The following is a 20,541-nucleotide window of genomic DNA, read 5'->3' on the forward strand; positions in this document are numbered from 1 at the left end:
ACAATTACTTCATCTTAAGCAAAATCACCAGTTAAGGAGTACTTAAGTCTAATCTTAGAGGGAAAAAGTTATTTCCTTTTTAGCTGGTATATTTATGTCTACAGTATCCATAGTGATTTCATTGTCTTGGTAAAATCCTCAACTTCAAATGTCAACTACATAGTTATTCCCGTTGTTGGACTTATCCTTGTTTGCGGTGGTAATTTGTTTTCTTAGCTCTTCTGTAACTCAGACCGGCTGTGGCATTTACTGTTGGCATAGTACATGTGGATCAGAGTCCCTGGGTTTTCTTTAACCTTTTTCCGCAGTTTGGAATGACTTTTGTACTATTGTAATGCAGTAGATTCATCCTAGCATGTGGCTATGAAGCTTTTGTAAATATTGGTATGTTTTTTGAACTTCCCTATAATCATATATAAATATGAAGTAACAGTTTGGGAAAACATGAGCTGATATGTATTTTCAATTTCATAGAAAATGCCAGTTGGGGACATTTTATTTACTCTTGGTCATCTTTCACTTGATATACAAATTCTTTAAATATGAGGCAAAGAAATACATTTATAGAGCTATACAGTGTCAAAACATCAATAAAGAATAGTCACCTCTCTAGTAGGAAATTAAATAACACTTACTTTAAGTGCCCATCAATTTAAATTCATTTTTCTTTTATTGTTAACTATTATAGTTTATTTAATAAAAAAAACATTTCACTTGAAATATCATTCCAGAGGTGTTACTTTATAATTTACCATGCCATTATTTTTCCATTAACTAATTATTTATGCTATCTTAAGAACAGCATATAGCCCTATTCAATATTTATTCAATACAAGGATAGAGAAATGGAGTATTTTTTATTGTTTTATAAAGTGCCAAAAATTTTTATTATTTCCTCATAAAACAAGTGTATGCATTTTTTTAAAAGCTGGAGGAGGGGTGATAATTGCTTAAGACAAATAAGTTACAGAAATTTTCTGTCTTTAGTAACAGAAGTTTTTATTTATATCTTCCTTTCTGAGTAATTGCATGTTAATTGTAATAATTTTCAAATATAATGAAAATATATGCTACAAGTATTGTACTGAATATGTATTCAATCATATTCTGAGAAGTTTTTTTGTTCTTATACTTTTAAAGAGTCCATCAGTTATTCTTTTAAAATGGCCTCATAATGATTTTTTAATAACTCTATTCTTGTTGTCATTCCATAGTTTAATATAAATTAAAGTTTGTGACAACATGGATAGACCTAGAGGATATTATGCTAAGTGGAATAAGTCAGACAGAGAAAGACAGATACTGTATAATTTCACTTATGTGTGAAATCTAAAAACTAAAACAAATTAACAAATATAGCAAAATGGAAACAGAGCTCTAAATACAGATAAAGTGTTTGCCAGAGGAGAGAAAAGTGGATGGGTGGGGAAGAAATAGGTGAGGACGATTAAGAGGTGCAGACTTTTACCTGCAAAATAAATGAGTCATGATTGTGAAATGCACAATGTGAGGAATATAGTCAATAACTATGTGATATTGTTGTACAGTGACATATTGTAACTAGACTTACTGTGGTGATTATTTTGAAATGTATAGAAATATCTAATCACTATGTTGTAAATAGGAACTAGCATAGTAGTGTAGGTCTATTATACTTCAAGCAAATTCAATCATAGAAGAAGAGATCAAGCTTGTGATTACCAAGAGTTGAGGGATGACAAGGGGCAGTTAGATGAAGGCACAAACGTACAAATTTTCACTTATAAGATAAATAATACTAGGGGTGTAATATGTAACATAATTGACACTGCTGTATGTTAGATATGAAAGTTAAGAGAGGAAATCCTAAGGATTCTCATCACGAGGAAAAATTTGCTTCTGTTTCATTTTGTATCTATATATGATGGATGTTCACTGAACTTATTATGACAGACATTTCATGATGTATATAAATCAAATCATCATTCTATGTACCTTAATCTTATACAGTACTATGTCAATTATATATCAGTAAAACTGGAAGAAATTTATATGCCATAGCAGCGTAAAATTCTTCTCTCAAAATGGATAATTTCCATGTTTAAAAATGATTTGATATTTCATGGTTTGCTATAAAAATAATATAGTCAAAGTATATAACCTCTTTCTTCTTCAGACTGTGTGCAGGGATAATTCATTTGTTTTCATTCTCTTTTAACTTCAAGTTAATAGCAGGAAGTGCCAGGAAGTCTGAAAATATGACAAGGTGCCCAGAGAAGGAAACATGAAGGGCAAGCAATGAACAAATCCTTATCTTCTCTCTGAAATTATTACACCAATATCCAATGTATCTTCTTCATGGCTCTTATCTCCGAATTTGTCAACTCTTCAAATGGCTGAACTTTTCATTTTGAAATGTCAAAAATATCTAGGTCTCTACCCAAATGATTGGCACTACTTCTGTTTGCTATGCTAAAGTAACAACAGCATCAACAAAGATGAGCCCATAGACTAAACGTGGGCAGGACTACACTTGTGTTCTGCTTTATTAGCATTAATCAGCAAGCTTTCAAATATTTAAAGAGCAAAGTTGATTGGAGTGGAATTTATTGTTATTTATTACTATTGTAACAAATGAAAGCTTAATTTTCTTTGACTGTTGAAGTGTGACTAATAGCAGTTTCTTGAACCAATACAAGGCTTTTGTTTTTCTGTTCCTTTTCTGTAGGTTTAGGCTTCAGTATCGCAGGAGGTGTGGGAAACCAGCACATTCCTGGAGACAATAGCATTTATGTCACTAAAATTATCGACGGAGGAGCTGCACAGAAAGATGGAAGATTGCAAGTAGGGGATAGGCTACTAATGGTGAGTGTGACCCAGCAGAGCTGTGAGTGTGTTTATAAAGCTCTTACTTTCCAGGGCATGACTGTCACCGTCAGTTTAGGCTGCCTTCACTGGATACTATAGTCTAGGTGACTTAAACAACACACATTTTACTTTCTGACGGTTTTGGAAGCAGGGAAATTTAAGAGCAAAGTTCTGACCCATCCAGTTTCTGGCGAGGTCTCTCTTCTTGGCTTGCAGACAAGTGTCTTCCTGCTGCTTCCTCCCGTGGCCTTTTCTCTGTGCTTATCCTGAGAGATCTTTCTCTTCTCATAGGGTCATGTGTCCTATCAGATTAGAGCTCCACCCTCAAGTCATTTCATTAATAACCTTGTGCTGTGCTTAGTTGCTCAGTTGTGTCCGAGTTTTTGTGACCCTATGGACTGTAGCCCACCAGGCTTCTCTGTCCATAGGACATCCCAGGCAAGATTACTAGAGTGGTCACCATTCCCTTCTCCAGGGGATCTTCCTAACCCAGGTCTCCTGCATTGCAGGTGGATTCTTTACCATCTGAGCCATCAGGGAAGCCCAATTTATTAACTTCAAAAGACCCTACCTCCAACTATTGTCAGGTTAGGGGTTAGAACGTCAACATAAGAATTTGGAAGGAGAAAGTACAATTCAGTCCATAGCAGTCACCTTGGTAAAAATAGAAAAGAAGAGAGAACAGATTTTGTTGTAAGAGATATTAGAAGTGCAGGTATAATTGGATCTGATTTGCTGATATTTTAAAAGCCAGAAATCTACATTTTCACCAGTTTCCATAGGCACAGAGATTATATGTTATTCTTCCAATATAATCCAGCTCCTATCAGCCAGAGAAACTACTTAATCGAGACTGGTAGAGAGGTGGGCTTTGCATAGCAAATGCTATCTGCTTTACTGATATGCACATTTCTATGCCACTGTGTTCCTTCGTTCAACCAGCGTAGACACAGTCCTTGACTTCCAAGGATGCATAATTTGAGTTCTGTCACATATATAAATGGATCCTTCCTCTTCTTTCAGAAAGATTTACTACTATTTTATTTGCCAGCTGCTTGCATGCTTTAGGAGTCTTAGACAGTGGTTGACTCCAACACACAACCACCCTTTCTGAGCCATGGAGTTATATAAGCTCCTGGGCTTCCCAGAGGGTGCTAGTGGTAAAGAACCTGCCTGCCAACGCAGGAGACATGAGTTCGATCCCTGGGTCAGGAAGATATACCCTGGAGGAAAAAAATGGAAGCCTACTCCAGTATTCTTTCCTGGAGAATCCCATGGATAGAGGAGCCTGGGAGGCTATAGTCCGTAGGGTCACGAAGAGTCAGACATGACTGAAGCAACTTAGCACACACATGCAGGCAAAGCAAAATGTAGGCAATTCTAAGCAGTGTACTGGGGGGATTGCATGTAATAAAACGGTTTCATCTCCATTTGCTGTTTTGTATCAAGTCTACAGGATAATAATATACTGAAAATCAATAGAAGATAACTCTCAAGAAGTATATCTAGTGATATGTCTGCCCTTGTAAACCAGGATCTTGAGGCTTTATCACAGAGAGCCAGTGTCTCCAATAATTTCACGAGAAGTGTTTAGGAAGGATCAAGCTATACCGTTTCAACAGAATAGTAATTTCTAAGACATGTGCAAGCTTTGGAGGTTGAACTTCAAAGTTCATTGAGCCCACATCCCTGGACTCTAGACAGGTTGTTTGTAGTCCCACTGGCTTAATTTCATAGGTGTCAATGATTTTTGTATTGAATTATCTGAATATGAGCTTAATACTAGTCTTGATAGCTAGCATTTATTTGGCATTTACTATGCTCCATGTTCTTTTAAAAGTGCTGTTTCGTAATGTAGCATGTACTTTTCACAACAGCCTCTTTTAAAGCAGAGGGAAACTGAGGTATAGAGAGGTTTACTAGCTTGACCATGGTCATAGAGTTAGCAACAGACAGAATGGGATTTCAAATGCTTGTAACCAGCAAACGTGGTCTTTGCATGTGTTTCCTAGAATTTGTTAGTCAATTATTTCCTCCCTACCTCTGATGCCCTTGCAGTCCAAGAGACTCTCAAGGAAGTCTTGAGAAAGGAAGGCTTCCTCCCTAGAGTCTTCTCCAGTATCACAATTCTTTCCTCCCTTCATCATTCACTCATTCTTTTATCTAAAAAGTAATAGACTGAGCACCTGTCATGCCCCAGGCAATAGCCACTACTCAGGAAGAAGTCAGCAGAAAAAGTATGGTCAATCTGAATGGGCAAAAAAAATGCACTAATCACTTGAGTCAAAGTCACTAAGAGTTTTCAGTTTCCTTACCACTTGATGTCACTTCAATTTTATTTTCTTTTTTTAAAGCAATTTAGAGGTATGATTGACATGTAAAAAGTAAATGTACATTTAATGTACACAACTCCATGGCTTTGAAGATAAGTACATACTAATGAAACTATCACCCCCTTCCAGGCTATAAAATTATCCATCACTTCCCACAGTTTTTTCTTCTTATTATTTTTTGTGTGTAAATAGTAAGAACATATAACACAAGATCTACCTTCTTAGCAAATTTTAAGTTCAAGACAGGGAAGCCTTGTATGCTGCAGTCCACGGGTTTGCAGGGAGTCGGGCATGACTTAGCAAATGAACAACAACAAAAAGATACTGTTATTTATAGGCCATGGGGTATATAGCAGAACTACTATTTTCATTCTTGAGATGTTCTGAAATTTGTTTGCTTGTTTTTTATTACCTTCAATGTGAAAGTTGGTACCTATGATGTTTTGCTTCTGAAACAGAGAGGTATTATTTGGACATAAGGCAACTCCCTCTAACAACTTCTCTCAAGAAGACAAAGTTTGTTGTTTCTTGACTTGGAAATGGAATGAACTGTGCTATTCATATTCTACATAGTGCTGAATTGAAAAATGAAGAGACTAACATGTCGTGTTTGTTGTTGATGTTCAGTCACTAAGTCTTGTCCACCTCTTGCAACCCCATGGACTGCAGCCTGCCAGGCTCCACTGTTTCTCACTATCTCCCAGACTTTGTTCAAATTCATGTCCAGTTGAGTCAGTAATGCTAACTTATCCATCTCATCCTCTGTGCCCTCTTCTCTCTTTGCCTTCAATCTTTCCCAGCATCAGGGTCTTCTCAAATGAATTGACTCTTCACATCAGGTAGCCAAAATATTGAAGCTTCAGCTTCAGCATTAGTCCTTCCATTGAATTTTCATGGTTGATCTCCTTTAGGACTGACTGGTTGGATCTCCTTGCAGTCCAGTGGACATTCAAGTGTCTACTCCAGCACTGCAATTCAAAAGCATCAATTCTTTGGCACTCAGCCTTCTTTATGGTCCAAATCTCACATCTGTACATGACTACTGGAAAAGTCATAGCTTTGACTATATGGGCTTTGTTCGCACAGTGACGTCTCTGCTTTTTAATCCACTTCCTAGGTTTGTCATAGCTTTCTTTCCAAGGAGCAAGTGTCTTTAATTTCATGGCTGCAGTCACTGTCGGCAGTGATTTTGGAGCCCCCAAAATAAAACTGTCGCTGCTTCCACTTTTCCCCCTTCTATTTGCCATGAAGTGATGAGCCCGGATGCCATGATCTTAGTTTTTGAATACTGAGTTTTAAGCCAGATTTTTCACTCTCCTTTTTCACCCTCATCAAGAGGCTGTTTACTTCCTCTTCACTTTCTCCCATTAGAGTGATATCATCTGTGTATCTAAAGTTATTGATATTTATCCCAGAAATCTTGATTCCAGCTTGTGATTCATCCAGCCTGGCATTTCACATGATGTTCAGCCTTGTCGTACTCCTTTCCCACTTTGGAACCACTCCATTCCTCCATGTCCGATTCTGACTGTTGCTTCTTAACCTGCATACAGCTTTCTCAGGAGGAGGGTAAGATGGTCTTGTATTCCCATGTCTTTAAGAATTTTCCAGTTTGTTGTGATCAACACAAAGGCTTTAGCATAGTCAATGAAGCAAAAGTAGATGCTTTTCTGGGATTCCTTTTCTTTCTTTATGATGCAGTGAATGTTGGCAATTTGATCTCTGGTTCCTCTGCCTTTTCTAAACCCAGCTTGTACTTCTGGAAGTTCTCGGTTCACATACTGTTGAAGCCTCGCTTGAAGGATTTTGAACGCTACTTTGCTAGCATGTGAAGTGAGTGCAGTTGTGTGGTGGTTTGAACATTCTTCAGTTCAGTTCAGTTCAGTCGCTCAGTCATGTCCAACTCCTTGCGACCCCATGAATTGCAGCATGCCAGGCCTCCCTGTCCATCACTAACTCCTGGAGTTCACTCAGACTCACATCCATCGAGTCAGTGATGCCATCCAGCCATCTCATCTTCTGTCGTCCCCTTCTCTTCCTGGCCCCAATCCCTCCCAGCATCAGAGTCTTTTCCAATGAGTCAACTCTTCGCATGAGGTGGCCAAAGTACTGGAGTTTCAGCTTTAGCATCATTCCTTCCAAAGAACACCCAGGGCTGATCTTCAGAATGGACTGGTTGGATCTTGCAATCCAAGGGACTCTCAAGAGTCTTCTCCAACACCACAGTTCAAAAGCATCAATTCTTCGGTGTTCAGCCTTCTTCACGGTCCAACTCTCACATCCATATATGACCACTGGAAAAACCATAGCCTTGACTAGATGGACCTTTGTTGGCAAAGTAATGTCTCTGCTTTTGAATATGCTATCTAGGTTGGTCATAACTTTCCTTCCAAGGAGTAAGCGTCTTTTAATTTCATGGCTGCAGTCACCATCTGCAGTGATTTTGGAGCCTCAAAAAATAAAGTCTGACACTGTTTCCCCATCTATTTCCCAGGAAGTGATGGGACCAGATGCCATGATCTTCACTTTCTGAATGTTGAGCTTTAAGCCAACTTTTTCACTCTCGTCTTTCACCTTCATCAAGAGGCTTTTTAGCTCCTCTTCACTTTCTGCCATAAGGGTGGTGTCATCTGCATATCTGAGGTTATTGGTATTTCTCCTGGCAATCTTGATTCCAACTTGTGCTTCTTCCAGCCCAGTATTTTTCATGATGTGCTCTGCATAGAGGTTGAATAAGCAGGGTGACAATATACAGCCTTGACGTACTCCTTTTCCTTTTTGGAACCAGTCTGTTGTTCCATGTCCAGTTCTAACTGTTGCTTCCTGACCTGCATATAGGTTTCTCAAGAGGCAGGTCAGGTGGTCTGGTATTCCCATCTGTTGAAGAATTTTCCACAGAACATTCTTCAGTATTGCCTTTCTTTGGGATTGGAATGAAAACTGATCTTTTCCAGTCATGTGGCCACTGCTGTTTTCCAAATTTGCTGATATATTGAGTACAGCACTGTAACAGAATCATATTTTAGAACTTGAAATACCTCAGCTGGAATTCTATCACTTCCACTAGCTTTGTTCATAGTAATGCTTCCTATGGCCCACTTGACTTTGTACGCCAAGATGTCAGGCTCTAGGTGAGTGACCACACCATTATGGTTATCCAGATCATTAAGAACTTTTTGTATAGTTCTCTGTGTTTTCCTGCCACCTCTTCTTAATATCTTCTGCTTCTGTTAGGTCCATACCATTTCTGTCCTTTATCATGCACATCCTTGCGTGAAATGTTCCCTTGATATCTCCAATATTCTTGACAAGATCTCTATTCTTTTCCATTCTATTGTTTTCTTCTGCTTCTTTGAATCATTCATTTAAGAAGGCCTTCTTACATCTCCTTGCTCTTCTCTGGAACTCTGCATTCAGTTGGGTACATCTTTCCTTTTCTCCTTTGCTTTTTACTTCTCTTCTTTTCTCAGCTATGTATAAGCCCTCCTCAGACAACCATTTTGCCTTTTTGCATTTCTTTTTCTTGGGGATGGTCTTGATCAATGCCTCCTGATGAGAACCTCCATCCATAGTTCTTCAGGCACTCTGTCTATCAGATCTCATCTCTTGAATCTGTTTTTCACTTCCACTGTATAATCATAAGGGATTTATTTAGGTCATACCTGAATGGCCTGGTGGTTTCCCCTACTGTATTCAATTTAAGTCTGAATTTTGCAATAAAGAGTTCATGATCTGAGCCACAATCAACTCCCAGTCTTGTTTTTGCTGACTGTATAGAGCTTCTCCATCTTTGGCTGCAAAGAATATAATCAACCTGATTTCGGTGTTGCCCATCTGGTGGTGTTCATGTGCAGCGTCTTTTCCTGCTGTTGTAGGAGGGTGTTTGCTGTGACTGGTGTGTTCTCTTGAGAAAACTCTATTAGCCTTTGCCTTGCTTCATTTTGTACACCAAGGCCGAACTTACCTGTTACTCCAGGCATCTCTTGACTTCCTACTTTTGCATTCCAATCCCCTATGATGAAAAGGACATCTTTTTTTGGTGTTAGTTCTAGGTCTTGTAGGTCTTCATAGAACCGTTCAACTTCAGTTTCTTTGGCATCAGTGGTTGGGGCATAATCTTGGATCTGTGATGTTGAATACTTTGCTTTGGAAATGAATCGAGATCGTTCTGTCATATTTAAGATTGCACCCAATTTTAGACTCTTTTTTGTTGACTTTGAGGGCTACTCCATTTCATCTAAAGTATTCTTGCCCATAGTAGCAGATATAATAGCCATCTGGATTAAATTCCCCCCTTCCTGTCCGTTTTGGTTCACTGATTCCTAAAATGGTAATGTTCACTCTTGCCACCTCCTGCTTGACGACTTCCAGTTTACCTTGATTCATGGACCTAACATTCCAGGTTCCTATGCAATACTGTTCTTTACAGCATCGGACTTGACTTTCACCACCAGACACATCCGCAAGTGAGCGTCATTTCCTCTTTGTCCCAGCCCCTTCATTCTTTCTGAAGCTATTAGTAATTGCCCTCTGCTTTTCCCAAGGAGCATAGTGGATACCTTCTGACCAGTGGGGCTCATTTTCTGGTGTCGTATCTTTTCGCCTTTTCATACTGTTCATGCCGTTCTTATGGCAAAAATACTGGAGCGGTTTGCCATTCCCTCCCACAGTGTGTCATAGGTAGTGATTGATTTGACCTTTGGCTCATTGTTCTATAAGAATTTGGATTTAGATAACTCTTCTGGATCACTTCTTGTATTTCTTCCACTGCTGCTATTACAATGTCATGCTGGAAGTGTGCTGATATCTTGAAGCTCTATTTAAATTTTTAGCTTTATATTCAAATTCTTGAAAATAATTTTAAAAAAAAAAACCCTCAAAGTCTAGATAATTCTGTCAAAGGATTTTCTAGGCACCAAGCTATTTTCCCATTATCATTTTGTTGAGATTCATTGTAGATACAATGATTTCCAAAATAGCTGTGACATAATCCTTAACTGTTTTGAATATTAAAGCATAGGCTTAAAAAAAATGAACCTTCAACAATAATAGGTCTCTCTCCTCTTACGTAAGTAAAACCTAATTAGTAGTTCCAAGGCAACTGCCAAGCTGAATCTGGAAATGAAAGAAAATGATTCATTTTATAAAATTCTGAAAGAAAAATGACCATGAGAGAGAGCATACAGGAAAAAAAAAATCACAGAAACCTCCCCAAAAGATGAATTATCTTGCTTCAACCAAAGTATTTATTAATTCTCTTCTTATGTCACTCCTATCCACCTCTTCTTCCCTTTACAAACCTGCATTTATATCTTCTTCCTCTTTCTTCTCTCCTAATCTTCCCCCAAGGAAATGTGAATAATTTAGATTTTGTGATTTACCAGCTGTACCACAATGTTTTTCTCTAAATAGATATTCTTTTCTTCTAAAACAATCTGTGCCACTCCCTTCTCTCGTTTCTTATGAAAATTCATTCATAGTTCTGTAAGTAAACTGACCTAAAGTGAAACTCCATTAACTTCTTTATACTTCTGTTATATTTTGTTTCTTTTTCAGTTATTTTTTCAAATGCCGGTGACATCTGATTTTAATGGATTGTACCAGTAGATTACTGTTGTAATCTTGGACTGAATAGATTACCTGTTGGCCTTGAACTTTTTGGAACAGATGGTCAGATGTTAACAGTGTTGATAAGTTTCCAATTCTTTCATCTATTTTTACACAGTGGTGTTTAATCAGCCCTGCCACGGTGATACAGAGAACCACACATGTAACAGAAATGTGATCTTCTTCATCTTTGTTTACATAATACCAGAAACTTTGAATCTGTTGTTGTTCAGTTGCTAAGTCATATCCAATTCTTTGCAACCCCATGGACTGCAGCAGGCCAGGCTTCCCTGTCTATCACCAACTCCTGCAGGTTGCTCAAACTCATGTTCATTGAGTTGGTGATACGATCCAACCGTCTCATCCTCTGTCACCTCCTTTTCCTGCCTTCAATCTTTCCCAATATCAGGGTCTTTTCCAGTGAGTCGGCTCTTCACATCAGGTGGCCAGTGTATTGGAGCTCAATGTTGGAGCCTAGTGGTAAAGAACCTGCTGCCAAAGTCAGAGATATAAAAGACCCAGGTTTGATCCCTGGGTTGGGACGATCCTCTGGAGTAGGAAATGGCAACCCACTGCAGCATTCTTGCCTGGAGAATCCCGTGGACAGAGGAGCCCAGCGGCTACAGTCCACGGGATCGCAAAGAGTTGGACACAACTGAAGCAACTTAGCACACACAACACAAACACACTCGGGTTATCTCACTGTCTTCTCTACAGCAGCTGTTAATCAGTAAAGCCACTTGTCACATCGTGGTTTAAAATTTATATTCAGTTCAGTTCAGTTCAGTGGCTCAGTCGTGTCCGACTCTCTGTGACCCCATGAATCATAGCACACCAGGCTTCCTTGTCCATCACCAACTCCTTCTGTAAGATTTTCTTGACATTTGAAGAAAAAACTGTCAGTAAGAGAACTTTTGCATCTTTTACAGAAAGAAGGTCTGTTTCATTTGCTTAAAGGGAAGCTGGTAGACAAGAGGAAAGGTAAATGAGGCATTGAAATAATAAAGAAAAGCAATGGACTCAAAGATAAGATCACTAGATTGAAGTCCCAGGCAGCCAGCATTGACTCTATCTAATTAATTTTGGGCAAGTCACATCCATGTTTGGTTACCTTAGATAAGTGTTACCCAAGTATGTTTTAAAATACTAGTCTTGGGCCTGTGTCACATGAAAAGGGTCTACAGGACTTCCCTGGTCCTGTAGATGGGTCCACTGGTTAAGATTCTGCGGGCCAATGCAGGAGACACAAGTTTGAACCCTGGTCTGGGAAGATTCCACATGCCACCAGGCTACTAAGCATGGGTCTAGGACACACGGGCTTCATGGTTGTGATGGAGCCCATTGCCCTAGAGCCTGTATTCCACAACAAAAGAATCCACTGCCGTGAGAAGCCCTTGGACCACTGGTGGAGAGTAGCCGCTACTTGCCACAGCTAGAGAAAGCCCGCATGCATCTGTGAAGACCCAGCACAGCCATAAATAAATAAGTAAAATTTGAGAAAATCGTTAAAAAGAAAAGGATCTATAGTCAAATAAGTCAACTGGTATCTCACTTGTCCTGTAGATTCTCAACAAACTTTAGCATGTTTAGGAGTCTGTGAAGTCTTCCAGTCAAGGAACTAATTTAACTTTGATTAGTACCATAGCTTTCAACTATATTCTATTATGAAACTTTTTTTTTTTTTTTTAAGGAACACTTATGAGACACCTAGTTTTTAGTGGAGTCACTCTGGGATGTGCTGTGTGTGAGCATCTCTTGTTTTTATTCCAAAATCTACATCATATGGTGAGAACATAAATAGATTTAGGGAGGATGAGTAGAAACAGTTTAATATTCTGAATGAGTATTAATTGTGAGGACCCAGTATCACTTTGTTTCACCCAAACATCAATAAGAAAATCATCTTGAAGACCATGCAGATATGTAGACATTATCTGAATAATGAAAAGGACTTTAAAGCACTTGGTTTAGACCAACCTTAGATAAGAGCTGAAGCTGTAACTGCCTCTGCACAGAGTTCTTTCCTCCTACCAAGACACCATTTCCTCATTAAAAAAGATCTTTCACCCCCAGCACCTCCTGACTCCAACACTTGAGAGATGGATAGGGCAGCCATTGCTGTTCTTCTTACTTTCTGGAAGAGAAAGTTGGACCTCAAAGATGCAAACAGATCCTCAATATTATTTAACGAATAAATCGCGAGATTAGATTCAGACCCAGATAGCAATTTTCTGAAACCACAGTCCTTTCAGCAGTTTACTCAACCCCTCTGGTTCTCAGTCTTGGTTATATGTTTGAATCTCATGGTAAGCTCTTGAATGCTATGCATGCCCAGGCCTCAGTCAACTCTGAATAATCAAACCAGAAATCTCTGGGGTAGGAGCCATGCCTCATTTTTTTTTTTTAAGTTTTCTAAACGAGTCTGTTAATAATGTGTGGCCAGGTTAAGAACCACAGTCCTGCCTTAACTTAATCCCGTCCTATGCAGCTCTGCTGCTCAACTGCTTCTCCTGAGGGTGATTTCTGAGATCTAGCTGGTTTAGCATCATTTAGCAATTTCCAGTAACGGGTTGAAAGACATTTAGAAATAGTTTACCCTTCAGAATCTGTCTCCTGTAGTTAGCTTACCTTCTGAAACACTAAGAAAAAAAAATCTGGATAATTATTTCCTGGTTGTTGTTTTCGTTGTGAAGTCATTAAGCCGTACCCAGCTCTTTTGTAATCTCATGGATTGTAGCCCACCAGGTTCCTCTGTCCATGGAATTTCTCAGGCAAGTATCCTGGAGTGGGTTGCCATTTCCTTCTCCAGGGGATCTTCCCAACCCAGGGATCAAACCCATGGTTTCCTACATGAGCAGGCAGGTTCTTTACCACTAAGCCACCAGGGAAGCATTATTTCTTGGACTCCCTTTTAATTTCTCTCAAGTGCATTCAAATTACAACATAATGCAAATACAATGGTATATTTTATTTAAGGGTTAAAGGTTTAACATAAAGAGTTTTTATATAAATGAGTAAAGCCTTCCATTATATTATTTCTTTCTTATATTCAGTTTAATAACCCTGTTAATAAAACTTGCTCTAGTCATCATATATTGGTAGTGACTACAGAGGAGTAGTTTTAAAATTCTTTTAACAACACACCCCACAGTAAAACACAAAAAGTTCCCTCTAGTATATGTATATTTCTCTATAAATGCATTCATAGGTTGTTATGGTAACATATTATCCACATTTTAAACCATACACACACAAAAGAAAATGCAGCAGGAAATGGCACCCCATTTCAGTATTGTCTGAAAAATCCTGTGGACAGAGGAGCCTGGTGAGCTGCAGTCCTTGGGGTCGCAAGAGTCAGACATGACTTAGCTACTGAACATGCACAAAAAAATAGGTGAAGATCAATGTGATAAACATTAATAAAAATTTTAATATTTCTTCCTGCACCCAGTGGATTGCCCTGCAGTCCCTATCATGCTATTCATTTGCTGACTGCTGCCACAGAGAAAGCTGGAGTCAATCAAAACATCACTGGCACTTGCTCTCTCTGTGTTTATGGAATAAAAGATTAAGAAATACATCAATGATTAATGAAGGAGGAAGACATCCACACTGCTGAAGCTTTGATTATGTCCCTCGTAAGCTGATATGACCTGGCGCTCATGTTTTGTCCCAGTCTTCCATTCTTATGTCCCATGCCGGACACACAGTGAGTGTCCAATAAAATGACCTTCATTCTTTATCCTCTCCTCTCTGAGTCAAATAGAAGCACAACACAAATGCCTCCTTCTCCCTTAAAACCGGAGATTTTTATTACTTTTCCTTTTATATGCCGCATTATTTTTTCAAACTTATTTAGTGGATATTTCAATATTTATTAAGTACCTCGATTTACAGTATATCAGCTGAGGAAATACAAAGATGAAAACAATCTAATCTTTGCCCTTGAGAAGGTCAGTCTTCAAGATGGATAGAGGCACTGCAGGAGTCAGTGTTTTATAAGATCATTTTCATAGAAAGAACCTTGAACAGGAGAAAACTGTTTCCAACATTAGGATCAACAGAAGTACCATGTCTGATTGTGAAGTTTGATTGTTATTCATATGCTCCTTTATATTATAGTGTCTTTTCAGGTTCATGGTATCCTTTAATTCTCAAAAACACAAGTAGATCAATCAATATTACCCTGTTTTACAGAGGAGAAAATTAATATTTAGTAAACATGTTGTTGTTCAGTCCTGAGTCACGTCCAACTCTTTGCAACCCCATGGATTGCAGTATGCCAGGCTTCCCTGTCCTTCACCATCTCCCGGAGTTTGCTCAGATTCATGACCACTGGGTCAGTGATGCTATCTAAACATCTGATCCTCTGCCACCCTCTTCTCCTTTTGCTTTCAATCTTTACCAGCATCAGAGCCTTTTCCAATGAATCGGTTTTTTGCATCAGGTGGCCAGGGTATTGGAGTTTCAGCTTCAGCACCAGTCCTTATAGTGAATATTCATGGTTGAGTTCCTTTAGGATTGACTGGTTTGATCTCTTTGCTGTCCAAAGGACTCTTAGGAGTCTTTTCCAGCACCACAATTCAAAAGCATCAATTCTTTGGCACTCAGTTCTCTTTATGGTCCAACTCTCACATCCGTATATGACTAGAAGAAAATTAATACTCAGTAAATATGTTAACTACAAAATTCATAAAACTAGAAACTGATAGCAGATCAGAGTCTACATTCAAAATTCCTTTCATTATACCAGGTTGCCTTCATTTTTAAAGACCTAGGTTTTAAATATGGCTATTATTTCTTATAAATCTAACTAGTCACTGGGTGTGATAAATCAACTTCCTTCTTTCCCATTCCCATTTTCTGTTACTCATCAGATCATATTATGTGTGTTTCATAAAAGAGGCTACTGCACTTAGTTTCTATTCTCCCTTATTTAAGGTTTTAGTTCTTGTTCATTTTAATAATGAACCATCCATCCTTAGAAAAAAGTGAACGTCACTAATTCTCTCTGTCTTCCATGGAATATTTTGGTATTTTTTCCCTTTCCATCCCTCAGTCATCTTTGACTCTCTGTAACCCCATGGACTATACAGTGCATGGAATTCTCCAGCCCAGAATACTGGAGTGGGTAGCCTTTTCCTTCCCAGGGGATCTTTCCAACCCAGGGATCGAACCCAGGTCTCCTGCATTGCAGGCAGATTCTTTACCAACTGAGCTATCAGGAAAGCCCCCAAAAGTGAAAGTCACTCAGTCCTGTCTGACTCTTTGCAACCCAGGCCGAAATTCTCCAGGCCAGAATACTGGAGTGGGTTGCCATTCCCTTCTTCAGGGGGTCTTCCCAACCCAGGGACTGAACCCAGGTCTCCCGCACTGCAGGCGGATTCTTTACCAGCTGAGCCTAGAATTTGTAATTTTTTTTTTACAGTGTTTCTAGAGTCTCACATTTCCTTGTCCTGTGTCTTAGTGCAACTTTTATGTCGCTAATACTCCCAGTTTGTCTCACCACGTAGCTATTCCTGAATGAATATGGAAAGGTCAGTGTCTTGCCATCTGTACATAGCTCGTTTCTCCTATCACACCTTCTCATGCTCCCACACCTCCCACCTTTGTACCATCACATGTGTATTTGCTAACACTTATTTGAATTCCCACAACACTTGCCATCTTCCTTTCTTACAAGTCTCCGGGCACCTCTTTTCTCCAGCCTCCTTTGTCGGCGGCATCATGCTCCTGCTTCCATTTGAAAGAATGAGTCACCTCACCTCCAGTCTCTCTGTCTTGGCCTCGGTCCTCTGTCCTATTGAAATACACGGCCAGGCTGCACACGTGTCCCTTCTATGTTGCACACCCCATGGAAACACTTCATTCAAATGCACATGATTTTTTTTTTTTTTTCTGAAACCAGGCCAGTTGCTCAGTGTTCACCATGATAGACAGATACTTGATGCAAAAAAAAGGAAAAAGAAGAGGAAAAAAACAATGAAAAACAATGACAAGAGCACCCAGCCAATCAGTAAAATGTCCCTTCTCCCTGTGTACAATCAGCTCCAGCTGTAGGCCCTTTATCTTGAGAGTTCAGAGGATAATACACACATATAATTAACCCAAATAAACCCACTTTCATGAAAAACATTTTGAAGACTTCAGCACAAAAGAGCATTTTTTGGGTCCAGATCCTGTACTATTCTGAATTTTTTAAAAGACCGCACAGAAGCCTCATCAACAGTACTCTAATTAAACTCATCAGTTCGCAGATGTTTACAGGAAAATGCTCAGCGAAAAATTTCACCAAGAATTCCTGTTTCCTGAGGAGAGAGATGGATGATGACAATAGTAACAGGAGCTAACAATAATGAGCACTTTAATGAGCCTGCCACTTTACGTGGGCCAGTATATTGAAATCGGCAACCCATTTGAGGCAGTGATTCTTCTCATACCTATTATACAGATGCCAAAACTGAGGCTAAGTAGGTTAAACAAGTTTTTCAAAGTCAGCTAGGTAGTGTCAGGACCACAACAAGTCCTGGTTTGTGTGACTCAAAAGCATGTGCTCTTAACCACTACATTCTTTTGCCAGAATCACACCACCTCTCCCGTGACGGAAATCAGTGTAGGTTTTCCAACACTTCACAGTCACCAAAGAGAGTCTGACTGAAGTACTACTGTTTTAAATGACCAGTATTTCCCCCAATATCCTCTCTTTCCTCACTCCTCACTTCCAACCTCTCCTCAGCTTCTGTTTTCTGCCCTAAAGATTTTTTCCTGGTGGTCTGAGAGTCTGTTAAGGCAGTCATTCTCAGAAAACACAATTAAAGATAACATTTTCTAGCTTGTTTCAAGGCTCAACATAAAGACGGAGGAAGTGCACTTTAATAAGTGCTGGCCACATCTCTTTTTCACTGATAATCTAATGAGCTATGTGCTTTCTGTATCCTGGGGAAAGAGACAGTGAGCCCCTGTCAGAAACAGAGCTTTTGTGCCACTTGTGATCTAATCCAGTTGGTTTCTGGCCTTTAGGGTCTTTATCCATTGGCTCCTCTCTGTTTATGGCAATAAATTCTTCCCCTCTTCTCTTTTTTCAATATAGATATTTCTAGGGTACATGGTCACAGTATTCAGAGCTACCTTAGGCAACCATCTTTTAAGACAAGACACTTCTATACATTTTAAACCATTATATATGAGCATATTGTATATGAGCTCATATATATGAGCATTATTTGTAAATATTCATTATGTAGGTATAAGTGGTAGTCCTTAAAAAAATAGTGATTGGTCAAACATGTAAAAAGGTTTTGAAGAAACAGATATATCAAGCAACTTTCCATTTTATTTATTTTTGACTTTGTCAGCGTACTTGGCTGATGCAATAGGTTGTCATCACTGGATTCAGCAAGAAGGCTTTTATAACGCTTAGGCATTCACAGTACTTCTATATGCAAACTTAGAAAGAGACTCTGCTCTCCCAAAGGAAGAAGGAATAGATAATGTAAGTCCTAGGAACCAACTCTCAAGGGCTGTCTCATTTTCGTCTTTTCAGCAGGACTGTGATCCAACTGATAACTTTGCCACTTGGGGGCTGTGTGACCTCTCTGTTGCTGTGTTACCCTCTTCAGATATTAGTTTTTTTCCCAGAGTAGGTCTACTCATTAATGTCTACCTCATGGAGCTATACTGGAGTAGGTAGCCATTCCCTTCTCCAGTGTATCTTCCAGACCCAGGGATCGAACCCAGGTCTCCTGCATTGCAGGCAGATTCTTTACCATCTGAACCAACAGGGAAGCCCCATGGAGCTATAACCAGGATAAATTGTGTAACTTACGTCAAAATATATACATAGTATTTCCAAGATATATGACATACAGGTGGTAAATAAATGTTAGCTCTTATTGCTATCATTCTTGCTGTTTGTCTGAAGGCTGCCATTATCCACTATGTTTACCATGCCTATAGTCCCGTAACATTCCCACTCTGCATGGGTCTAGTTTTCTATCCATTCATTTCATAAACAGCTATGTTCTAGTAGAGTGTGAGTCTCGAGGAAGCGGGGACTGTGTCCATCTGAAAGAAGCAATAGGGATGAGTGGTGAAGAGTCTCTGTAACCAAACCATCTGGCTTTGATTTCTGCCTCTACTACGATTAGGTCAATGACTTTGGGCAAGTTTTTTTTAACCACTTGGAGACATGCTTTTCTCATCTGTAAAATGAAAGTAATTATGATGGCTAGTCCATAGGCTATTGAGAGATTTGATTGTGTTAATATATATAAAACAATTTCAAACAATGCCTGACATGAAATAAGGCTTTGTAAGTGTCTGCTGTAATTATGATTATCATTCTTATTGTTTTATCACTATATCTCTAACATGTAGAACAGTGACTGACACGTAATAGGTAAGTAACAAACATTTGATCAATGAATGAACAAGTGCTAGACATTGGAAGTACAGAAAGAGTTAAGAGAATGTTACTTCTCTAGAAGAGAACAGTGGAGACATTTGCTACTTGATGGAGAGCTCACAGCAGTCAGGCTCAATTCCATTCTGTTCCAGTGTCCCTGACCTGGCTGCACCACCAAGGATTAAGTGGCACGTGGAATTTATGCAACAACATGAAGCAAAACTAAAAAGCAATGCTACAAGGTGTTAAATGACTGAAGTGTTGATTAGATACTACAGAGAATATGTAGGAATCCAAGCTATTTTATTTATTTATATTTATATTACATTGATTTGAATTACACCTCATTTCAGCAGAAACCAACTAAAGAATTGCTACATATAAAGAAAAATAGGAGTCAAGTAAGGATAACATAGGTATTTAAAATATTGCCTCAATATTTGAAAACCATTTAAGAGAAGGAGCCTCAGAAACCCACTGTAAGCCACCGCCATGAAGGAATAATTGTGCTGGTATCACAGGCTTTTCTCTCCAATAGAGAGAAGTGGCTGTTAAAGCCAACTGCAACAAGGTGCTCTTGAACTTGTTCATTTGAAAAGCTCTATGTTCCAACATTAGCTCTCTTTCCTTAGAAAACAGAGTCATGTTAAATGACATTTTGATGGGAACAATTTTTAAAGTGAGAAAAGCCAAGCCTGATGAAGCTGTGGGAAGACGGGGCTCTGATATACCTGCAGTATAAGAGGAAACTGACTCATGTTTCCATAGAGCACTTTGGAAATAGGTACCAGAGGCCTTGGGATTCCCTGGTGGCTCAGACAGTAAAGTATCCGCCTGTAATGCGAGAGACCTGGCTTCAATCCCTGAGTTGGGAAGATTCCCTGGAGGAGGGCATGGCAACCCATTCTAATATTCTTGCCTGGAGAATCTCCATGGACAAAGGAGTCTGGATGGGCTACAGTCCATGGGGTTGCAAAGAGTCAGACATGACTGAGCGGCTAAGCATGCACCCGAGGCTTTATCATATTCATTTAATTTGGTCCAGTGTTCATTTGTATGACTTATCCTGAAGACATCATCAGAGTGGTACACAAATACAGAAAACAGTTTATTGCAACACCATTTGAAATAAACTAAATGTGCTTTAGAGATTAGTTAAATCATTCTGTTAAGGCACAGTGATTTATAAGAAACAAAACTCATCTTGTTGAAATACATACATGATAGAGGCAAATGGTCGCTTGAAGTTGAAAAGCACATTCCAAACCAATGTGTGTGATGTGGCCACAGTCATTCAAAGACACATGTCCATACAGGGAGATTATGGGTAATTTTTATTTTCATCTGTTG

The 20,541-nt window shown here is 39.1% G+C and overlaps 1 protein-coding gene across 20 annotated transcripts in view; it reads left to right on the plus strand.

Annotated features, from left to right (window-relative positions):
* DLG2 (discs large MAGUK scaffold protein 2) overlaps positions 1-20,541 on the plus strand; it is a 2,364,981-nt gene that overhangs the window by 1,726,016 nt on the left and 618,424 nt on the right. For all 20 annotated transcript variants that reach the window (XM_018042817.1, XM_018042821.1, XM_018042823.1 and 17 more), the window contains one exon: positions 2,708-2,844. In XM_018042817.1, coding sequence (XP_017898306.1) covers positions 2,708-2,844 — 137 coding nt within the window. The remainder of the gene's footprint in view (positions 1-2,707; positions 2,845-20,541) is intronic.

This window comes from Capra hircus, chromosome 29, assembly GCF_001704415.2.
Source record: "Capra hircus breed San Clemente chromosome 29, ASM170441v1, whole genome shotgun sequence".
Lineage (NCBI taxonomy): Eukaryota > Metazoa > Chordata > Mammalia > Artiodactyla > Bovidae > Capra > Capra hircus.